The 22,710-nt window shown below is 46.8% G+C and overlaps 4 protein-coding genes across 4 annotated transcripts; 1 reads left to right on the top strand and 3 right to left on the bottom strand.

Moving 5' to 3' along the window:
• Window positions 1–1,208: 1,208 nt before the first annotated feature.
• PtA15_1A413 (uncharacterized protein) lies at window positions 1,209–2,132 on the bottom strand (the record flags this gene model as incomplete). Its single annotated transcript, XM_053165439.1, has 5 exons — window positions 1,209–1,455; window positions 1,536–1,594; window positions 1,710–1,792; window positions 1,881–1,937; window positions 2,003–2,132. The coding sequence occupies 5 exons, from the start codon at window positions 2,130–2,132 to the stop codon at window positions 1,209–1,211; spliced, it is 576 nt and encodes a 191-aa protein (XP_053016630.1).
• An 11,122-nt stretch (window positions 2,133–13,254) lies between these two features.
• PtA15_1A414 (uncharacterized protein) lies at window positions 13,255–14,367 on the bottom strand (the record flags this gene model as incomplete). The annotated part of the gene is made up of 3 exons (XM_053165440.1): window positions 13,255–14,076; window positions 14,152–14,157; window positions 14,233–14,367. The coding sequence occupies 3 exons, from the start codon at window positions 14,365–14,367 to the stop codon at window positions 13,255–13,257; spliced, it is 963 nt and encodes a 320-aa protein (XP_053016631.1).
• A 910-nt stretch (window positions 14,368–15,277) lies between these two features.
• Window positions 15,278–17,542, top strand: PtA15_1A415 (uncharacterized protein; the record flags this gene model as incomplete). The annotated part of the gene is made up of 7 exons (XM_053165441.1): window positions 15,278–15,941; window positions 16,024–16,307; window positions 16,468–16,494; window positions 16,576–17,078; window positions 17,146–17,225; window positions 17,311–17,390; window positions 17,468–17,542. 7 exons carry the CDS (start codon window positions 15,278–15,280, stop codon window positions 17,540–17,542), a joined length of 1,713 nt encoding a protein of 570 aa, XP_053016632.1.
• Window positions 17,543–18,394: 852 nt separating this feature from the next.
• PtA15_1A416 (uncharacterized protein) lies at window positions 18,395–22,388 on the bottom strand (the record flags this gene model as incomplete). The annotated part of the gene is made up of 17 exons (XM_053165442.1): window positions 18,395–18,515; window positions 18,602–18,799; window positions 18,877–18,915; window positions 19,001–19,240; window positions 19,319–19,724; window positions 19,817–19,988; window positions 20,059–20,263; window positions 20,333–20,404; window positions 20,492–20,659; window positions 20,740–20,900; window positions 20,974–20,994; window positions 21,062–21,109; window positions 21,172–21,201; window positions 21,269–21,414; window positions 21,492–21,716; window positions 21,817–22,253; window positions 22,345–22,388. 17 exons carry the CDS (start codon window positions 22,386–22,388, stop codon window positions 18,395–18,397), a joined length of 2,733 nt encoding a protein of 910 aa, XP_053016633.1.
• Window positions 22,389–22,710: the final 322 nt, after the last annotated feature.

Genomic DNA, 22,710 nt, shown 5'->3' on the forward strand with positions numbered 1-22,710 from the left:
CATGAGAATCCTCTGGTTCTTCCCCATCTTTTGACACTACACTCATCCCTGAGAAACCAACCCTTCTCTTTCCATGCTCCTTCAAACTTTTGGTTTTGAAGGTCATTCTGAGCTGTATCATGTGAATGTATTGAAAAACAGTACAGAATTCAATTCAATCCCCAGGAACCAAGCTCTGTTTTAGATGTCTTGCCCAATCCAGCTTGTGTGACAGATTTTCACTTTGAGGACAGGAACTGGAAGCCAAGAAGCTTGGCTGTTCCACCCCTTCATAGCTTCACCCGGGTTGGAACGGTTTTTGTTGTGTGAGGGGAAAAGAAGGAAAAATGGCTAGAAAGCCACAAACAACCCAAACCCTCAAGCCAAAATTACAACATTAGTCATAACGGAGAGTCCCTTCGGGACGCGGGTGTTCCCCCCTCCGTTCAAGAGGCTTAGTTAGGCTAGACCCGGCGCCGTCTGTGGGATGGCACATATGCTTGCCTCGGACATGTCAGATTGTGAAATGTTGACCGTTGAGGTGAAGACGACCCAATCAAGCTTATACTGCGCACCGGTTCGGGGCACGTTGAGAATTGGGAGGACGGTCAAAGTATTTCCAGTGTATTTCAACCGTATCCGGACATGCTTATCTGCTAGCTGCAAGCGTCCGGGGAGACTGGTCGCAGTCTCGTTTCCCTCCATAATCACTCACACAGTCCTTTTTACACGATTACCTCTTCATTTTGTCTTCTCAATTCCCTCTGGGATCCTCATGGGCTTACTTTGACCCAGGGATCTCAGAAAAATCAAGTTTTTTTTTCTTTGAACTTGATTTCACACAATTTTTCTCATTCAAAATTGTGATTCATCACACGCACCGTTTATGTCTTGTCTGAACGCGGTTTTTTCAATAATATTACTGCGGGTAAATAATTCCCTACTGACAAATCATTACTCAGATCACGGTAAGCCACTAGGTTCGCGTAATTCCGTGTTAAATCTTTTCAGCATGGGATTGCATTTTGCGAGTGCGAAGAACGCTCAAATCCAATGCCTTATTCAAGCACGCATGATAGCAGTTTTTAGCTCTTTATTTGACTTGTGAAGGCATTGGAGGCTGAGAATTTTCATTCAAGCTATTCTCAAAATGTATGTATTATAGAGACGCATGACCAGTAAGTGAGACTTGAATAGAAGGCGCGGTTCAGGTGGTCATATTTTTTCATCTATTTCCCGATTTCCCCAATTCTAGCAAGACCGTTACCAGTTCTGGAATTATTGATATCCGCACCAGTACGAACCCTGGCATGATGCGCACCAGGAATTTTGGTCCTACCCTTGCTACTCTTATAGCCGCCATTATTAGGTGGGTTCCCGAGATGAAACTTTCCTGAATCGTCCTCGTATCCAGGTTCTCCGGTATTCGGATCCCTTATCGGCCCGGTGCCTGTTCCCGATCTTCCTCCAGAGTTTCTAATGAATCATCACGGAGAAAAACACGAAAGTGTTAGAGGATTCGAGGGCTACGAGAAGCATGACACAAAGTAACTTACTGCCAGAAAAAGACATCATAGCCGCTGTTATTTTCGAGCTGACTCTCAGAAGGCGCAATCTATTTGTCCCATCAGCCAATATTTATGGAATATAGAAACAGTAAAATTCCCGTATCAGATCACTCCGCATCATTGAATGCTTTGCATGAAGAAAATTGAATAAGAATCACTAACAGTAGTAGCGTAGCAAGTCCCATACGTAGAGCCATTTTGATTAACTTTGGAGGGATCAATTTTGAACCAAGCAAATTTTTGATCTGGAAATGGTAGGCATGGTCAGAATTGGGATTGCATGGAATGAATTGAAACGGTGAAAATAATACTTATTGGTCCCATTTAACTCACTGGACATCCTAGTATTGTGGGAGCATTCCGCGGCTTGAATCCCAGGAGAAGCCGTGGCTGAAGTGAAAAGAAAATCGTCAAATTCCGAGCAGTATTATTCGATGTCACATTTCAAAACTCACGCGAGGCTTTCGCTATCCAAGAATCTGTGGGTTTTTTACCCAGAGAATAACCAGTAGCAGGATCACGGGAGGCTGAAACTGCTGCGCCTAGCAAGAAAACGCACAAAAGAATCACCGAAGCTCTTATCATGCTGTAATTTAAAGCGGATATTTTATGTCTATCTTATTGTTGCTGATAAATGGTAAGTAGGTGGAAGCTTTTTCTGAACTGAGTTCTATGTGAGGAATAACGCTTCCTCCAACCTGAATGAGCCTTTATTTATACCTGAGAATTTGTAAAATCACCTGTACGAAGTCGAGTCTCTAAGGGTCACCATGACTGACCAGAACCAACAGGCCCATGAGTCCCCTCAACACGAATCTCCTCACGCACAAGCTATCTTCCCTGTAGCTCAAAGTTTCTTCGGAAGCTGAGACGTGTAGTCAAGGTGTTGAGATTTAATTTTATCCACACGACCGAATCTCACTGATTTGGCCCCCCAGTAGCGAATACTCTGATTTGGCTCCAAGCAGCGAATGCTCTGATTTGGCTGTAAGCAGCAAATACTCTGATTTTGGGTTCAAGGAGTAAGATAAATCTGAGCCGTCATTCACTCACGATAGATCGCCCTCCCATGAAAGGTTCGCCATGCACACTTTTATGTAAAGATTCCCGAGAGTCTTTGTTTTGGACATTTAGGTTGGCGATTAAAATTGTACGCGAGTCTCTGTCGCCTTTCCATGGTTTCGGGACGGCTTAGATATTCCAAAAGAGTACTTGTGTATATCTGGAATCTCAGCAATGTGCGCTCGCACGCTATCGCAAATGGTGGCCAGCAAAGTTTCAGACCATTGCTACCGGCGCGGTAGCAGCGATTTATCTTGGCCTGAGGGTTTGATTCGGGATGGTCATTGCTTTTTATGTACGCGTCTCGGTTCCTGAAAGCGTGGCCCACTGATGGACTCGGGGTGACGTACCCGCGCTGACACACGGCTTCCGATAGCTCAGATTAGCATAAAGTTTGCACATGGTGGGATAACTTACGTTACATAGCTAACTTTCATTGTAAGGTACTCCTAAGGTTAATTAACCCTTCAATCCCAGGCTGCAAAAAAAAAAAAATCTCATCAACCTAGTGTCACTGCAAGGAGTCTGTGACCTTGCCAGGAAATTTTTACTTTAGAAAGATCAAAGAGAGTTTTCATCAACCAGTCTACGTTTATGATGTGATGCCATTTTTTCGGCTACTGATTAATGTACATACGGACCCAAAGATTGAAGCTTGAAACGAAGATAGATGAAGGACTATCATCTCGTGTTTTGAGGAGTGCTATGTTTTTGGGGGAAATATAACAAGTGAAAAAATTGCGACCTGGAATTTGACAAATTTGTTTTTTTAGTCAATCAATAGAATTAGTAACCTGGATAGTCCAACACTGCAACTGCTGCGCTGCCCTAAAAAAAGCGGCAAAGTAGTGTAGCAGCCATCCGCTTTTCCTGGCACCAATCAGCAATAGCGGCAGCGCCAATGCCTTGGACTGGCCTCCCAATCCATGAGACATGGATGAAAAGTGGCCAGATTCACCCCCTCGGGCCTGTTGCGAATGCAAGGGGACGGAGGGGGGCAAAAATTGACACCTGGGTGTAAACCCCCCGCGCCGCCGACGCTATGGAGTTCACAAACATGTCACCAGACCAACAACAGCCTCTTATAGTCTTGCCGTCACCGCCCCTCCTAGCTCAGCAGAGACCCAACCCCCAACTGACTGTCTCTCTGAGCTAGGTAAGTTTCTCTTGTTTCCATTCTCCTCTTCCTTTCCTTTGAGATCAATTGTACATAGCAGAGACCCAACCCCCAACTGACTGTCTCTCTGAGCTAGTCTCTATTTGCAATCAAGCCCAACGTTGGTATCAGAAACTTAGGAGAACGGTGTCTCCCCTGTGCCAACGCCATAGCTCAGTGAAGAGCTTTGGCTCTTTCACTGGGCTTGCGCTCAAGGTTTTTTAATTCAGATTTTTTGGAGTTTTTCAACCTGCGCAAGCGCAGCAGGGGAGCTTTCTTGCTTTGGTTCAACTGCAAATGCAATTGAAAGAGGGGGTTGATGCAAGGGGGTCCAGCCTGCGCAAGCGCAAAATTTGACTCAAAGGTTATTTTTCTTGGCCCTCAAACCTAATTAAAGTGCAATGGAAGAGGGGGCAAGGAAAAGCTTGGGTCTGTTGGAGTGGTAGCTCACTAAGCTGATGAATCAGTTGCCCAGAGAAAGCTTGGAATTGATCTGCGCACTCATCCAGACCCAGGCGTGGTTGTGGTCTTGGATTTCCAGAAAGTCTTTGGCCTTTGCTTTGTTTTCCAAGATGCTAAAACCCGTAACAAGCTCTTCCATACTGAGACCATTCGCAAAGTGGTCCTGGAACTTCTCAATTTCAGTTTGTATTGGTGAGACTTCCTCTTGGTTAAAGGCATCAACAAGTCGATCAATCAAGTTTTCAAAGCAATCACCCAATGGGATCTGATGACAACAAGCAGCTCGGACCCCTAGACGTTGAGCAGGTGTTTGTTGAGCATTTGAGTTTTCAGCAGCAGCTTCATCAACACCGGGAGCAGTGGGACCTCCCTCCGCATCTTCAGTCGGGACAGTTGCACCAGATCAACGCAAAACACCAGTAGCTGTGTTCCCCTTGAAAATCACTTGATAGTCCCTGCATTCGGGAAACAGGGTATTCTTAAATTGTCTGTAATTTGGGTGCAACTAAGATTTACACACAAGGAATCATGTGATCTCGCTCATCTTCCTACTACCAAGCACCAAGCATCCAGGTCAATTTACAACTAAAAAAGAATTCCAGACCTCCTCTGAGGCAGTGACCATACATTTGGCCTTGTTCCACCCAAATCCACTTGCTTCTTTGCAAGCTGCAAAAGCATCCCAGATCTTTTTGAATGTCTGGTTGAACTTTGACTTCACCTTTTGGACAGTAAACTCGACACCGGGGAACTCAATAGCCAGCTCGGTGTAAGACTCAAAAGTGATTTTGAAACCCTTTTGCTGAATGGAGAAGGGGATGATGGAGGTGCAAAACTCTGCCCTTCTATACTATCAGATAACAAGACCCACCAAGCTAAGCTTGGCAAGTTTTAATCAAGTGATAGGTCTGGTCTAGTTCCAGATGAAGTTGTTTGATGACAGGTATGTGAGAGTTGAGAGGGTTTATGATGATGGAAAGGGTGAAAGTTGACTCGATGTTCCCGGTGGGGGTTGAACACAGGTCTTTGAGAGGGTGGTATAGAAAGTTGAGAAGAGTTGTCTGGACTGAGAAGGGTATATGTCTTAGTTGGGAGTTGAACCAGGAACCGGGTAACTCGTGACAGTTGCGTGATATGCAACCAGTGATATGAGCAACAATGGGAAGTTACATTATCCGTAACAAAAAGTAACGGATAACGTAACTAAATTGGTGCCGTTATCCTTGCCCTAACAGCAGCATTGTTTTAGTTACGTTATTTTTTGATTTTTTTTCTGTTTTATTAGACCCGTTACGTTATCCCCCGCGATCTGAGGAGGATAACGTGCAGATAACGCGGGTTTTTTGCCTATTTTACGGTGCTTTTACGCCAGCTAACGCGGTTAGCGCGTTATCAGCGTTATTTTTTGCGGCATCAAGGCGGAAATTCGCCTCTGTTACGTTATCCAAAATAGCGCAGGAATATTTCACCAGATAACAATAACGCGTTATCTGGTAACGGTGGGAAGTTACGTTACGGAAATCCCGCTGGATAATGTAACGTAAGTAACTTCCCATTGTTGATATGAGAGTGAGCTCAGTGGTTATTGCAGATAAGAGGGGTGATATGGTATGTTATAAAAGTGTAAGGGTGATGATAATGGCTAATGGGGTATAACTGGTGGGTACTGAACTGAGGGAAAAACAACTGGGGGGGAGAGAGCTCCTTATATAGACAAATGTGAGGGATTTTAGCTACAAGGGGGACCCTGGATGAGGGATTTTAGCTGGTGTGCTGCGTACAATTGGTGTCAGAAGATACTAAATACAGGCAGAAAGTGGGGTGAGAAATGAAAGATGATGTCATACTAATGCAAGGAGTGCATAAACAAAGCAGGGAAATGTCAAATACAGGGGTACTTCATGCAAGGGGTGCATGAGTGGTGTCAGACTAATGCAAGGAGTGCAGAAATGGGGTCAGAAGACTGCATGCAGCTGCAAAGGGTGCATAAATGAGGCGGGGACATGTCAAATACAGAAGAAATGGGGTTAGTCCCCTGCATAAGCAGTGGAGATAAGAGGGATGGAAAAGAGTATGTGTTTGGCTGGGTCTGAGTATGTGTATACCTGGGAAAGGTGACTTGAGGGGTGTGACAGGTTAATGACTGAGGCTGGCCGTGTCCATGAGGGTCCAAGAGGGTGTAACTTCCAATCCTGCGGGGTTCCAGTGACGCTTCCAGTGGTGACTAGGGGTAAAATTTGCTGTAGAATCCATTTATGAGGTCTATTTGGTGGTATCTTGAGGCCTAGGGTGAGTAAATATATGTATGAGGAAAAACTTTTGATTTTTCACTTTTCCGTCTACCACATCGGTAGCAACTGTTTGGTGAACCTCTGGTTTGAATCCAGCTTTGCCTTGCTTTCCTGACTTGACAGCTTTGACATACATCTTGAGAGCACTGCGTTCCATGTCAGAGGTCCATACAAGGTTTTTGGTCTTGTCCTTTTTGGGTAGAGATGGCACTTGGCACCCGCCACACTTCAGCACATAATCATATGCACTTGCAGGTACCCATTGCGCGTGTGCAGCTCCCTGTATGTATTTTTACTAAAATGGAACCCCTGGCACCCGCCATGGGCGCCTGCAAGCGCATAGAATTATGTGCTGAAGTGTGACAGGTACCCGCCAGCGGGTGCCAAGTGCCATCTCTATTTTCAGGACTATACTCTGGCTGGGTTTGGGTTCCAATTGGACTATGTTGAGAAACATTTGGGCCTGATTGTTGAGAACCCATTGGCTGAGATTGAGTTTGACTCCAGGGGATAGGAACTGGTTGTTTTGAACTGATTAGTTGCGAGTTCGGAGTACTAGTGGCCTGAGTTGGACAAGATTCCCGCTGAGCTGGAGTAGAAGGAGTCTTTGAAGATTTAAACGGGTTTCAAGGCTTTGCGGTGCATTTTAGAGTTGGATGAGGATTTTGGGATGGTTTTTGTTGAGCCATAATGCAATTTATCAAGTACTGTTGAGTTTAGTACTCAGGTTTTTGTTTTGTCCTTTATGCTTCTCCCATGTCTCTCACATCTCACATACATGTCACAGTTTGTATGTAGTCTACCTGAGGCAGCAGGCGTGGAAGGACTCTCTCTTCATCCTTCCACAACCCTTGAACACCGCCACGCTCCGTGCCTGTTGCCCTCAGGTTAGTTTTGTTCTCTTTCTTTTCTCTTACTTGTTTTTCATTCCCTATCCTTCTGATATGAAATGCATCCTTCCACAACCCTCAAACACCGCCACGCTCCGTGCCTGTTGCCCTCAGTCCCTGTTCATCTCATCAGGTTATGAGCACCAGCTAGCTCTTGCGCATCGCTAGGCACGTTGAAAATTGGCATACTAGGTGTTACGAACTCGTGAACGCTACAAGGATCAATCTCTTGTGTCCTCGCTAACCCAGATGTCTACATCTAAAGACGTCAAACAGGACACTCCAACCCACGCTGACATCTGTATTTCTCCACAGATGTCAACCTCTTCCTCAAAGATCTCGATCGCCCGGCTTCCAATCCTCAAGGCCCCAGGTACCGACTCCAACTATCTCAACTGGAAGAAAGTCGTCCACAGGGTCTTCAAATCTACCAAGGTCAATCATGTCCTCAACCCAGTCGCACGCAATCTTTGCCCAGCTAACTGGGACAAGGATAACGGCCTCGTATGTGCGGTACTGGTCCAGATTGTTGATGAATCAAATCTTTGTCATCTCGCCGACGAGGATAACGCTGCGACGATCTGGAACAATCTTTCTCGTGCTCACCAGGACTCGACAACAGGTGGCCGGGTGTACTGGATTCGAAAGCTGGTGAACGCTTGGATGGAGGGAGATGATATCAACTCTCACATTGATACGCTTGCGAAATCCTACGAGCGTCTAAACTCTCTCGTCTCTCCCAAAAAACCACTTACCCCGGAGGATGTACACAACGCGGCTCTTCTTAGCTTGATTCCCTCCAATTGGCTGCACTGTGTGTCAGGCCTAATGAATCAGGAAGACGTCAAGACCGCGACAATTGTTTCTGCTCTAAAGAACAAAGCTATCCGTCGTGAATCCCAAAGAGATATTATCTCAGTATTGACTACAAAAGCCAACTCCACAAAGCCAATTGCTTCCTCCAACAACTCCAAGGGTCCTCGACCCGATTTGTCAAAGAAACCTTGCCGCTGCCCCTTATGTAACAGTGATTCTCACAACCTCAATTTGTGTAACAACACACAAAAACTCATTTCCGACCACAAAGCCGCACAAAAGGCTTGATGGGAAGCCAGCCAACGGGATAACCCAAACCCCCCTTCCAACAAGCCCGCTGCTAGAGCCGGTAGGACCTCCGTCGCTACCCTTGGTCAGTCACCTTCTGGCTACAATGAAGACAAAAACTCTGACTATTCCGGTTCTGAACTAGAAGTCACGGCCGGCAACACGGTCACCTCACTGTTGATCCCCTCTGAACTTCTGCAAGGCGGGGATACCAACATCGATTCTGGATGTTCAATGTCCATGACGCCGAACGGTTCAAATCTCATCAACCTCAAAACCAATTGCACACCAGTCCGTCTGGCCGACCACTCTGTTGTTGAGGCCACACACCACGGACTTGCGCAACTCCCCATCAAAGGGTGTGAACCGGTTAAAACTTTGGTTGTACCCGCTCTCCACGAACCTCTGCTCTCGGTTGCAGGCCTCTGCAATGCCGGAGTCACAGTGGTGTTCTCCAAGAACTCCTGTGATTTCTACAACACATCCGACATCTCAATCGATGGCGCTTCCATTGGGCGAGGGTACCGACGAGGAAACCTCTATTGTCTCCCCCCAGAATCTGTGAGATCCTCTTTGTCCATCACTATCACTCCCCCAGTCTTTGACCGTTCTCTCCTGGGGTTCCACGACCGTTTCTCTCATATTGGGTTGAAACCTCTCAAACTCTTACTGAAATCAAACGGTATCATACCATCAGACATGAACGAAACTGCCGTTCAACAATGTCCAACTTGCGTTCAAGCAAAAATGCCCCAAAAGGCCTTCAAGTCTTGTTCCTCTCATTGCTCAACCTTCCCCGGCCAACTTATCCACTCCGACGTAGGATCATATGAGGTGAAATCACGCGAGGGCTACTCTTATTTCATTACGTTTATAGACCACTTTTCCAAATTTCTGGTTGTATTTCCCATGAAATACAAAAGTGACTCCTTCCAATGCTTCAAGCTCTTTCAAGCATTCTTTGAGAAAAGTGGCGCCCACAAGATCATGGTCCTTCGCTCGGACAATGGCGGAGAGTACATTTCAAATGAGTTTTTGTCCTATCTTTCTTTGGCAGGTATCAGTCACGAGCCTGGCCCTCCACATTCTCCAGAACTGAATGGCGTGGCGGAAAGGATGAACCAAACTATAAGCAATCTAGTGCGATCTGCTCTCATCAGCGCTTGGACACCAAAATTTTTTTGGACGGACGCCCTTTGGCACTCTTTGTTTGCCTACAACTCGTTTCCCTGCAACACACCTGCAGGCTTCAAATCTCCCAACTCGGTCCTCAACCTACCTTCGGTCGATCTCTCCTATCTTCATCCTTTCGGATGTCTTGTGTGGTATAAAATTCCCAAAGCAAATTGCAAGAAGCTCGACCAGAAAGGCCAAGCATCTCTTCTCCTCTCATACTTATCAAACGGAAACGGGTGTTGGGTGTGGGACCTTGAGAATCGGTCCGTTGTTAAATCACGCGACATCATCTTTGTAGATGATTCGTTTCCCTGCGGATCCAAGCTCACGACCTCTCCCCCCTGCGCTTACAGCTGAAATACCCTGACCCACCAACTCTCTGTTCCCCAAAAATACTACTAATTTTTCTGGTGTTCTTTCCGTCAGCACAAATTCTCCCGACGCCTCAGCTAACACCCCAAGTTCTTCCCCTCCCTCTCCTCCCCCTCTCCCTCATTGCCCCCCACCCCCCCCCCCCCCCCCTCATGTCATTCCAAATCCATCTGATGCTCAACGTCATTCAAAACTCAAACTTCCACTGCACATCCCCCTCAAACCTCGTTTCAATCGCCGCCTCACGGCATCCATTCACGCGCCCGGGAACGCCCCACGAAAGCCGGTTGCAATATTATCCGACTCAGATTCTCCGGCGCCAAACTCTTCAGCCAGCAACTCTCCCATTCCCTCACCAGACCTTTTGGTCGTCTCTTTGCCTCCACTTCGTGCTGATTCCCCTCCTCCCCGCCGTGCTTCTCCACCTCTTCCTCCCCCTTTCTCGCCAACTCCCTCACCTTCTCGCGGCAGTTCTCCCTCTCCGTCTGCCAACAAATTTCCCCAGCCAAAACCTCCTTCCCCACCCAAACCGATCTCGCCCCCGCCTTGCTGCTCCACTTGCAAACAAAAAGCTCCTGAATGCTATGGGAACTGGGCAAAAAACACTGTTGCGGACTCAGACATCGATACCCCAAAGACATGGCGACAACTTCTCAAATCGCCGAACAAGCATTGGTGGCTCAAGGCGGCCGAGGATGAATACGCATCTCTTCTCGGTATGCAAACCTGGAAGCTTGTTCCCCGTCCAGCCAAGAGAAAAATCATCAAATCCAAGTGGGTTTTCAAGTTCAAGCGCCGCACAGATTGGAGCATTCAAAAGCTCAAGGCCCGCCTAGTTGCAATGGGCTATTCGCAGGTTCAAGGCCTTGACTACAACAAGGTGTTTTCCCCCACTCTCCGGCTAGAAACTCTCTGTTTGATTCTAAGTCTATTGGCATGCCGCGCTTGGAAAGTTCGCCAGGTTGACTTCAGAACCGCTTTCCTTAACGGTCACCTAGACGCCCCGATATACATGGAACAACCCCCAGGTTTTGAGGATCCCCTGCATCCGGACTGGGTATGTGAGGTAAACCAATCTCTGTACGGACTAAAGCAATCACCGCGCCAATGGAACATAGAACTTCACAAAGCTCTATTGGAAATTGGGTGGTCCAACTCAGTCTACGATCCAACGCTTTACTTCAAAATCGTCTCCGGAAAGCTTGTTGGGGCTCTAACCACCCATGTAGACGATCTTGCAATAGTGGGAGAGCCAGCCGCTGTAGACTCAATCATTGACTCAATCGGTCGCCATTTCAAAATTGGGGCCAATGAAGAACTCAATCACTTCTTGTCTCTAAAAATCACGCGCGATCTCCAACACAATCATGTGTTTCTGAACCAGGCGCATCACATATCCGAACTCGGCGCCCGATTCCTGAACAACAAGTCCCTCACCGTTTCCACTCCCACCAACTCTTCATTCAAGGATCTCGGCCGCCGGCTCCCCTTGGACCCACCCTCGCCGGGTCCATACCCTCAGCTCATAGGCTCTCTCCTATGGGTCTCTCAATGCACAAGGCCCAACATTGCCTTTGCCGTTAACTGGCTCTCCCAACATCTCCGTGACCCATCTGCGGCCCATTGGCACGCGGGCATCCGAATACTCAACTATCTCATAACAACGAAGGATTTGAAACTTTGTCTTGACGGTGATCTCACCTGTTCTGGCTTCTCCGATTCCAACTGGGCCAAAGATCGAGATGACAGGCGCTCCACATCTGCTTACACCTATTGCATCAGGGACAGCGCGATCTCCTGGAAATCTCGCAAACAAGCCACTGTGTCCCTGTCAAGCACGGAGGCTGAGTATAAAGCCCTTTCTGATTCCTGCAAGGAAGGGCTATGGCTTTGTCATCTACTAACAGAGTTCTGTCTTCAACCGGACACCGTGATTCCCCTACACGTCAACAATGAAGGAGCAGAAGCGCTTGCATTGAATCCCGAACACCACGCCCGTACAAAACATATCCACGCCAGGTATCATTTCATACGGGAATGTGTTCAAAACTTTGAAATTTCACTTCTCCACGTTTCAACAAAAGACATGCTTGCGGACATGTTGACCAAGCCGCTCACTTGTGTCTCTCTGAAAAACCATTTTCAAATGTTTGGTCTTGTCGAGTGATCTCTCCCCATATTCAACCCCCTTCACATTCTTCTTCTCTCTTTCCTTCCTTCTTCCTTTCCAATCTTTCCCTTATCTTGCTTTCTACATCTATCCCCTTTCCTTTCCTTTCCTTTCAACTTCCTTTCTCCATTCCTTTTTATTATTATTTCCTTTCTTTTTCTTTTCTCCATGGTTTCAGCAAGGGGGGGTGTTGAGTTTAGTACTCAGGTTTTTGTTTTGTCCTTTATGCTTCTCCCATGTCTCTCACATCTCACATACATGTCACAGTTTGTATGTAGTCTACCTGAGGCAGCAGGCGTGGAAGGACTCTCTCTTCATCCTTCCACAACCCTCAAACACCGCCACGCTCCGTGCCTGTTGCCCTCAGGTTAGTTTTGTTCTCTTTCTTTTCTCTTGCTTGTTTTTCATTCCCTATCCTTCTGATATGAAATGCATCCTTCCACGACCCTCAAACACCGCCACGCTCTGTGCCTGTTGCCCTCAGTCCCTGTTCATCTCATCAAGTATGATATGAGAGGAGTCAGAATCCACAACCTGGACTTGGGGACAGTAAGTGGATTTATCACCCAGAAATACAGGTCCAGACCTCTATTTCTGAAATGGCGGGGATGATAAATTTCAGTCGTGTGTGATCATGTATTTTATGATATTATTGGCTGCCACAAACACCAAATATATGGAAGTTATAACCTGGGCAACCTCCGTTATAAGCTGCCTGATTTATCATATAACATCACGTGGCCAAACGGGGCCTAAAGGTTTATGCACACTGACATCTCCCAGCCAAAATTGGCTTTATGATTTTATGTAAACCGTGACATGGAAGTTATAACCCGGGCAACCCCTGTTATAAGTTGCCCAATTTATCATGTAACATCGCGCGGCCAAACGGGGCCTAAAGTTTTATGCACGCTGACATCTCCCAGCCAAAATTGGCTTTATGATTTTATGTAAACCGTGACATATGCAATTTTGAACACCATAACCACAAGTATTACATGGACATTTAAAAACCTCTCAGGGTTTACATTGATGTGTCTACTAGCTTAAATCTGGTCCCTGGATTATTCTTGACATCATTGTTCATATGCCACTCGAACTGATATAAAACATTGAAACCTATATATACTGTTTCATTTGCATTGAATGTCGGCTGATCGTTAAACCTGGAAATCATATCGCTTTCGACCAGTTCCCAATCTTCTTCTTCTTCGCGGTCTTCGGTTAAAATGTTTGCCGTCTTATCTTTATCACCAGAAGGCACGTTATCCGAATCGGATTTTCTTTGCATCGATTTGCCTTTTCTACGTTTCATGTTTTGACGTTGAAACCTTGAAAAATCATGGAAGACGGATGTTAAACTATCCAATGGAGATTCTCTCAGATTTCTGCCCTTTGATTTTGAATCGCTCTGCGTTGTTTCTGGAGAACCCTCGAGATGAGATTTTTGAGGTTGGCGTGTGGGAGAGCCTTCTGCATTCGGGCTTTGTGGTTTGAGGTCTAGTGTCACTTTATCACTTTTGGATGAATAAAATTTTGTGAACCTATCGAGCATCTCAGGAGTCAAGATTCCTAACAGCGCATTTTTCGAGGTTTCAACGGCTTGGGTTTCGGTTGTACCGGAAGGATCTACGGCTTCCTGTTCGTGCTCCTTGCCAGTCGGGTCTGCTGCGTTGGGTAGGCAGAGATACTTGATTCCATCGAGAAGAGTACTTGTTTCTTGCAGAGTTTTTTCTAGTTCTTCTTCCTTGAGTCCCTGTTCACTGTGCACGATGTTCCAGCAATTGGAGCGAGGCTGGTGATCGCCAGTGGAATAGCAACAATCGCAATGCTCGCACCAGTCAGGCTAAATAGTCCAAGCGTCATAGCGGATTGGGAAACTGAATATCTATTGGATCCATCATCCTCGCGGCACTCGAACTTGAACCTATGATTCGAATGTGTATGAATCAAGAAGTCATCATCAAAAGCCTCCCGTAAAGCTTGACTGGATTCTTCTGACCAACCATACACTACCCACTTGGGTTTCCCAAGTCTGCTGGGGCAAGAGTTCGTTGTGGAAATGAATTGGTATAATGATTGATAGAGCCACATTGATAGGGCGCGAAGTCCGGTTTGTGATCTTAACCAAAGGCATGGTGTTGTGCTTTTGAATCGATGTAGAGAGCTTGCACAAAAGGGTTCCTGATCACGGTTTCCTATCTGAATGGGGTGGAAAACTGATTTGCGAAAATGGTATTTCGGGGAGCGGGCAGGCAGGTTGATCAAAGGTATGATACGAAGGCGAATGTGAGGATTGGTATTTCTAATTGAAACTTAGTTGGATGGCGAGATCAGCGGACTTGCTCTTCACCTCTCTTCACCGAGGTCACTGTGCAGCCGATGAAACCTGATATCATAAATATCAAATGAGTTTCAAAAGTTGATCCAAGGAGGTCGAAAACGATGCAACTTCAGCCCGGATCCGGTGCTCAAATCAGTCTACCCATCTCACATTCTCCGAGTCAATATGCGCACATGGCCTGACTGGTCAAAAACGTAGTCACAATAGATTTTGACTTGCTGGGAAGTTGGGAGCCACAATATTGTAAACCTTGAAGGTCCGAATGTCTGGGGCTACCTACCAAAAAATAGCACCCTGGTAGCAATCAAAGTGCTCGTTTATGTGTTTGCAATGTGAGGAGATTCAGAGATTTAAAAAAGAAAAACGCCATACTAATTGGGCAGTATGTTCGGACCAGGCGGATCTGTCCAGGATGACAGTGTTGGCGGCAGAGCAAGGTACTCAGCTCCGGAGCTGGAATGGTCACCCAACGGCCTCTGTGGACACTCGGCCAGACTTCTCCGGTGCTCCTCCCCCAACGGGGCGAGGACACATTTTCTGTGATGAACATCCTGAACGGACCAAACCAAGCCTCAGATCATAGATGGGCACCTACCCGGGGGACCGCTCTTCCGGTGACTGCCCGAGAGCCCCCGATGATGTACTCAACATAACATTGCCACCCAAACCATGACACTTGTTGAACGCCAACATCGACTTCAGCATGCTACTCAGGAAATCGACACTGCCATCAATATTCAGCTCTCTGAGGAGACCACTGGGCCTCTTCCCTTTTCTCTCATCATCCAGCCGACCCTCCAGGAGCAGCTGGAACCCAGCGACCCATGATGCAAGCGGAACACAAGTCCGATCGATTGCATCGAATGCGAAGCCGATTCTTGAGCAGCTCGACCTGATCCCCGCAAGGACGGAAGAGCCAATTGCGGGTGTTTACGATGGACAATGGAAGCAGGGAAAGGGCGAGATCCTCCGACCGGTTGACCCGGCTACCGGGAATCCGATCGGGCTGCATGTCTCGTGTGCGGACCACGGACAGACTCTTGAGACGATTGGAAAAGCACGAGAAGCATTCAAGAGCTGGCGCAACGTGCCCGGGCCGAAACGGGGGGAGATCCTGAAAGACTTCAACAGAGAGCTCGTCCGGCTTAAAGAACCCCTCGCTGGCCTCATCACTCTCGAGATGGGCAAGATTAAGAGTGAGAGCTTGGGCGAGGTGGAGGAAGTCGTTCAGATCTGTGACTACGGGCTCGGTTTGAGTAGGATCTTTGGCGGCAAAATCATCGCTAGTGAGCGCCAAGGTCACGTCATCAAAGAGATCCCCAACCCCCTCGGATTGGTCGGGGTGATTACCGCCTTCAACTTCCCATGTGAGTTTCATGATATTCCAAGAGACTCGAGATGATGGTGAAGCTGATCTTCCTCTCTCTCATCTCAATCACTGATACCCAGGTGCTGTTTACGGTTGGAACTTCGCGCTCTCTTTCATCACTGGAAACGCGACCATTTGGAAGCCATCACCTACGACGCCTTTAACAGCAATCGCGATGAATAAGATCATCACCCGGGTTCTCGAATCCCACGGCTTACCTGGGGCACTTTCGAGCTTAGTCTGTGGAGGCTCATCGGTCGGTGGACAGCTGGCTACTGAGCAAAAGGTCGACCTTCTCAGCTTCACCGGCAGTGAACATGTCGGTAAACAGGTCGGAGAGACGGTCCAAGCTCGGTTCGGCAAGGTGAGATGTCCTCATTAGTAGCTATTGGACCAGTATCCCGATCTCATTTTTGGGCTATTGGGTTGTACCTAATCTCATTGCTACCCCTACACGCAATGTTTGGAATCAATCTCAACGGAAAGCACTGACACCTTTCGAAAAACCACATTTATTCATTCAGGTTCTTTTGGAACTAGGAGGTAATAATGTACGCTGTTTCACTCAGTCACCTCACTCAATGAAGCTTGAGTTTGACTTGATGGCTTGCGCCTGTCGTATGAACATGTAGGCCTTGGTGGTCATGCCCAGTGCCTCAATTGACCTTGCGCTTCGAGCGACAGTGTTTGGAGCCGTCGGGACGGCCGGACAACGATGTACGACGACTCGGCGACTTTTTCTGCACGAGTCTATCGCAGAAAACTTCTTGAACTCGCTCAAGAAGTCATACGAACAGGTGACTACCAGGGTTGGCCATGGACTCGAGCCGTCGACCTTAGTATGTGCGTTGCACACTCCTCAAGCCGTCCAGAGCTATCTCGATTGCATCAAAGAGTGCAAGAAGGAAGGTGGAAAGATCTTGCACGGCGGGCAGAGGATCGAGCAGAGCCAGTTCGTCCAACCCACCATTATTGATTGGGGTGATCGGTTGAAAGTCCCTTCCGCAATGCCCAATATCGTTCGGAAGGAAGTCTTTGGACCCATCTTACATGTCGGAAGGTTTAGAAAATTGGAAGAAGCCGTAGAAATGACAAATTCAGTCGACCAAGCTCTTAGTAGCTCCTTATTCTCAATGTGAGCTTCTTTTCTTTGTGGTACAAAGGAATTGTGTGTTCGGCTCGAGATAATGTTTGTGGTTCAGGGATATCGGCGACGTCTTCTATTGGACTGGACCAAATGGTTCTCGATGTGGCATTGTGAATGTCAATGCGGGCACAAGTGGTAAGATGAAGGATTTTATGTTGTCACAGGTCACAGAGAAGTCAAAATCATTTGATCTCAATTTGGAACCATATCATTTCATTAGGCGCCGAGATTGGAGCCGGGTTTGGAGGGAACTTCCACACTGGATGGGGACGTGAGTCGGGGGGAGATGCCTGGAAACAAGTTGAGTGTCATGATTTTCATTGGCTAAGGCTTTGTTTGGATTGCAACGATTGACTGGTTTTGGTTTCATCTTGTAGTATTGTCGATGGTCCAGTTGTACCATCAACTTCTCGGATCAAATGCCGTTGGCCCAGGGGATCAATTTCACCTAGCAATAACCCTTTGCCCTGTTCATCCATCATCTGAGTACATGCGAGCCCATCAGGTGCAGCAGAAAGGTCCTTTGGCGATTTCATATTTTATCATATACTGTACTATCGATTGTCTATATGCTCCTGATTTTAGAGTCGTTTGTTTGTTGTCTTGCAAAACAATTTCTCTTGTTTCTGGTTTGAGGCATGTGTTGTATTTAGAGTTGCCATGTTGAAGTGACTAGGTTTGTATTTATGTGTCTGCTTTCACGGTGGGCTTGTTATTGAATGTTTGTCTTCAACGAGCTTGCGGGTGGCAGCTGCCCATGTTTTTCAAGAACCAAAACATTTTGAAGGAAACTTGTACCAGGCCAAATTTGAGGGCACTCAATGAATCTTTGTGATGTTGAAAATTTTCCGGCAGAATTGTTTTCAAAACCTTCCAATTGGTATTCAAATCAAATTTTCCTAACTGAAAAAGCTTTGTTTCTTTCAACGTTGATATTTTCCCTTGAATATATTCAAATTACTACATACCAATGGCTGGTCAGTACTGGCAGTGGCCATTCCAGCCATTGAGAGGAGTGCGCTACTTAGGGTCCTCATGAAGCGCAGTTACTTTCCTCTGGCCCTGCCGGTCACTAATGTATCATGGATACTGCACCTCTTAAACGAGAAGGAACACACACTTCTAATGATCATCCAATGTTTTATGCTCATGTATATACACAATCAACCGATAAGGGGAAGATAGGCGTTTGCGAATTGCGAGAGTGGGAGAGGGATTTCGTGGCAGATGCATGAGATGTGGGAACACATGGTTTGGGTACGAGTCTAGGTGAGAAAGGAAAGATGGACTGGGGATCAAGAGGACTACAAGAACTGTTTGCTCTTCAACCAGTCGATGATATTTTGTTTGTCCCGACTGAGCCAGGCGGCTTTGCTCTTGACGGTATCAAGACCTTGAGCGAGAGCCGATTGATAGTTCGAAGTACTACCAAACGTGCATGCCAAAAGAAAGAATCAACTTAGGTCAAGTCAAATAAAGAGTCAGGAGAAAGGCTGGCTTCAGGCACGTACTCCTTATCCTTGAAGAATTCAATCACCGATTGACGGTCGGCTTCGGTCGTGAATCGGTCAAAGGAGTATTGGATTAACCGACCGATGGAGAAGTTCCCCTTGAACCTGACCAAAAGCTGGTCGAGATTCTTTTGTACAAATTTGTACATGTCTCTACGAGAAACTCGATTGCTCGCTAAACCCGCAAAGAAGTACATACTACGTATGTGCATATCATTGTTTTTTGTCAGTACGCCTGCCGCAAAAGACAATAGCCATGCAGCGTCTTCACTTACAAATCTTGCTCTTTGACCTCTCCATTGAGGATAAAATCACTGAAAAAAGACAGAGAAATGGTTAGACTCTGATAAAGGATGAAGTTGTTTCGAGGAAATGAGAAGGGCCAAAAGTGTTACTTACAAGGTACGAGAGATGAGCTGGGGATCCTCGGAAGAACACAAGGCCGCCATGGCGGCGATCTTATCGGAGGGATTGCTGGGTTTGTGGTAAACGTCCAAGATGGCCTCGTACTCCTTTTCGCCCCCTTGTTTCGTCGCATAGGTGAAGACAAGCTTGCGTAAGTCGGCTGGAATCAACGATTTCGCACCACTTGGGTTCTCCATAAATTTCGAAAATCGGCTTTGGATCTCCTTCAAAACTCTGGTGGAGGATCATTCGAACAATCACACGAGATGAGATGAAATTTTGATCTATGATGACACACTGCCTGTGACTCACTTTGGATCCTCAGCTCGTGCCGCCGCGCCCAAAATCAACACCCTCAATTGAATGCGGTCTTGATCGTCAGTGGGGAGCGTGTCAAAGCCAATTTCCGCGGCCAAGGAGGAGACTAATTGTCGTTGGAATTTATTAAATCCATCGATCACTTGTTGATCCTCTTCCCACAAGATAGCGGAAACCGAGTCTAGGGCTGAGGTGATCTCCGACCAAACCAAATAATTTCTTTCTCCCCCTAGTGGGAAGAGGATATCAAGCGCACTCGGAGTGGTCGAGTAACCGGCTTGTGCCAGCACGATCGCATCTTGGATCAAGCCCATCTTGTCCGCTACGGTGAAGACAGAAGCGGCCTTGGAAATCTCCTGGCCCAACTTTTGCAACCGCTCAGCTGGATAACAGACTCGATCTAAAAATGTTACCATCTCCGAGTCGTCAGCTTTCAATCCCAAACTCCGCTCTTCCTCCCAAAATTCACTCTGAGCAAGACAATTAACTGACAAACTCCGCAAGTATCGGCGTTCAACTTATAACAGGTTGATTGAGGGCTTGGAAGAGCGATCTTCGCTTCTCGTTGGCAGTCAAGCACATCGTGCTTCACGGTGACGGTACCTGATCCATCAACCACTTTGATTTCCAATGGGACAAACCACAAGGTTTCATCCTCTTCGGGCTAGTGAGTAAAGTTCAATTAGTTTTTTGTTTGTTTGGCCAGAACCCTGCCAGCTGAGTGGAGATCTTACTTTGGGATCACCAGTGGACAAAAATCTCTTTTGAGAGACTTTTAATCCATCTGCCTCTTCGACCACTGTTAAAACGGGAAAGCCGACCTTGCCAGTCCAGTTGCTCATGATCTTGTTGATATCTTGGCCGGTTGATTTCGAAATGCCCGCCCAGAGATCTTTTGTTGTTCCGTTTCCATACAGATGCGCCTTGAGATAAAGTGAACTAATAGTTTAAATCACGATGAGCATACAGGGGGTATGGAAATCGGTTTCTCGAGAGGAAAAAACCTACACTCCATGTAGAAACTTCTCCTTTCCAACAAAGTTTGCCAACATCTTCAAAATAGAAGCTCCCTTGGAGTATCTAACATCAGCGAACAAAAGGATCAGAGGGAGACGAAACGCCAAGTGAAGTTCAGAACAAGTATGAAAAACAAGCGCAAATGCTTACGAAATCGCATCGAATATTTGATTGATCATTTCCGGATTCGGACAAGGGACTTCAACGGCATGAGATGATCTTTTACCATCAAGTTCAAGGGCTCTTGATAGATGGGCATTAATAAAGTCGTCCTCAGCGTGCCAATTAGGTTCCACTTCTGAGATGATGACAAGTTCACTAGGAGGTTGGGAGTGGAGGAGAATCGAAGTGTAAGGATTTCTACCGCAGACTTTGATGATTCTTAGAAATTCACATACCCCATCAACGTAGCAAAGGCCTCATTCAACCACAACTCTTGCCACCAACTCATCGTCACTATGTTACCGAACCATTGGTGCGCAACCTCGTGGCTTTGCACAGTGACTACTCTTTTTTGCGCCGCAATCCCAGAAGCATCATCAAATAAACCTACCGAGGTCTGCGAAAGTAACGCCCGAGATCAGGAGCATGAACTTCTTGTTGATAGAGCAAAATTGGCTCAGGGTCCGTACTCGACAGGTAATGAGACCCCACTAATGTTTCGAACAGCGTTATTAGTATCATGCTAGATCTGCTACAAATTGTAATGTATGTGCTTACATTCTCCATTGCCCCAGCGTCGAAGTCAGAGGCGACCAACGTGTCGAGCTAATTTGCGAGGTAAAATTTCAGGTTACTGATGTTGGCTATGCGTAAAGGAATAACTCAACTTTAGAAAGAGGATAAGGAATATCGAATATCTAGATGAGAAATCATAATTAATAAGTATTTCAAGACAGGTCAGGATTGAACGAGATCCAGTATCACCTTCTCGTAGACTGGAAGGATCCTTGCAGTAGTGTCCAGTAATAATTGAGTTTGATGAGCATGTTCAGCGGTGGCAAATACTCGGAGTGGAATTTTCTTATTAGTCAGTGGACTAATATAATGGCTTTCTTTTGAACAGAAAGGACCTAGAGAAAAGAGAAAGTCTTTAGCATTCTTGTGGGAAGTAAGATAAGAAAAGAATGTGGAGCAGGGGATGAAGCACCATTGGCCCACGCAACGAGATAGCTTGAGATCTTGGGGGTGGGTTCGAATTTCGTCAAGACCCAGTCTGCTGATGCCGACTGTCCTCCGATCGCTTCGAGCATGGTGGAGCTCAGGAGTGTGGTTTCAGGAAATTTCCCGTCGGAAGGCTCCTTGGAAATCTCGGAGGTGTTGGTCAAAGCAGTGGTTCCTTCTCTCGTGATTTGAGTCACTTGGACGGTCGCCTCTACACATAGCAATCAATTCGAAAATATAAACCGTCGAGTCCTTCTCCATCAGAAAACTGGTTGGTTTAAAAAAAACCCAATTGAGAAGAACAGACTGACTGATTGCAGGCTCATCCCAACAGGGAAAAGCTCGTCTAGCAGCAGTGGGTTCGAATTGAGTGAGGCCATAGAATCCTTTCTTTCCCTCGAATTCATACGTAGAACGATAGTAACCCATCATACTACCTTCGAGCACGCCCTTGTAAACGATCCCCAACTTAGCCTCCGACCCGGCAGGTAATTTTTGGCCGATGTTAACCGTACATCTTTCGAACTTTTCATCACGCTCAATGGATTTGACGACTTGCGGCTGGGATGAGGAATTCGAGGCTTTGGATTGGTAGACCACTTTGAGGATCTCAAGCGCTGGGGCAGCATGGAAAGTGATCTGGTCTGTTTCTTGCACAATGGCTAGATCTATTTCGGCGGTACCTTCGAAGAGGGGGGCTGGGGTAGCATTCAAGTCGGTCTTAACGCAGAGTGCATAATGGATTGGCCTGTCAAGAATACAGAAAAGAGCCCGGTCAAGGGTGGATATGAGTGAGTACCAATTCGAAGAAAGAAGACAGGCTGATTTGGTAGACTGACTTTACGTGGTCGGTCAGACGGTACTTTGCATCCCCCTCAGCCATGGCTTGGAGCTCTGAGTGGTAGTAGATTGAAGAACAGTTGAAAAGCCTAGCTCGGATGCTGATCGACTTGACTCTGCACTTGAGCGACGAGCGAAGGATTGAGAATGGAATGGTGGTGTTTGTTTTGTTGGGGTTGGCCTGGGTTGGCTGGTCAGGTGGAGTGGGTTGGCAGTGGTTACATCAACTGCCAACTCCTCCAGCCAAGAGAATCTGAAGAGATCGATCTCGATCACCCCCCGAGAGCAGTCCCCCTGAAGACCCCCGATACCGAAAAAGCTTTTTTTCTGCCAGCAATCACAGCGCATCTCTTATCTGACCAGAC

The sequence above is a fragment of the Puccinia triticina genome, chromosome 1A (genome assembly GCF_026914185.1).
Source record: "Puccinia triticina chromosome 1A, complete sequence".
NCBI lineage: Eukaryota > Fungi > Basidiomycota > Pucciniomycetes > Pucciniales > Pucciniaceae > Puccinia > Puccinia triticina.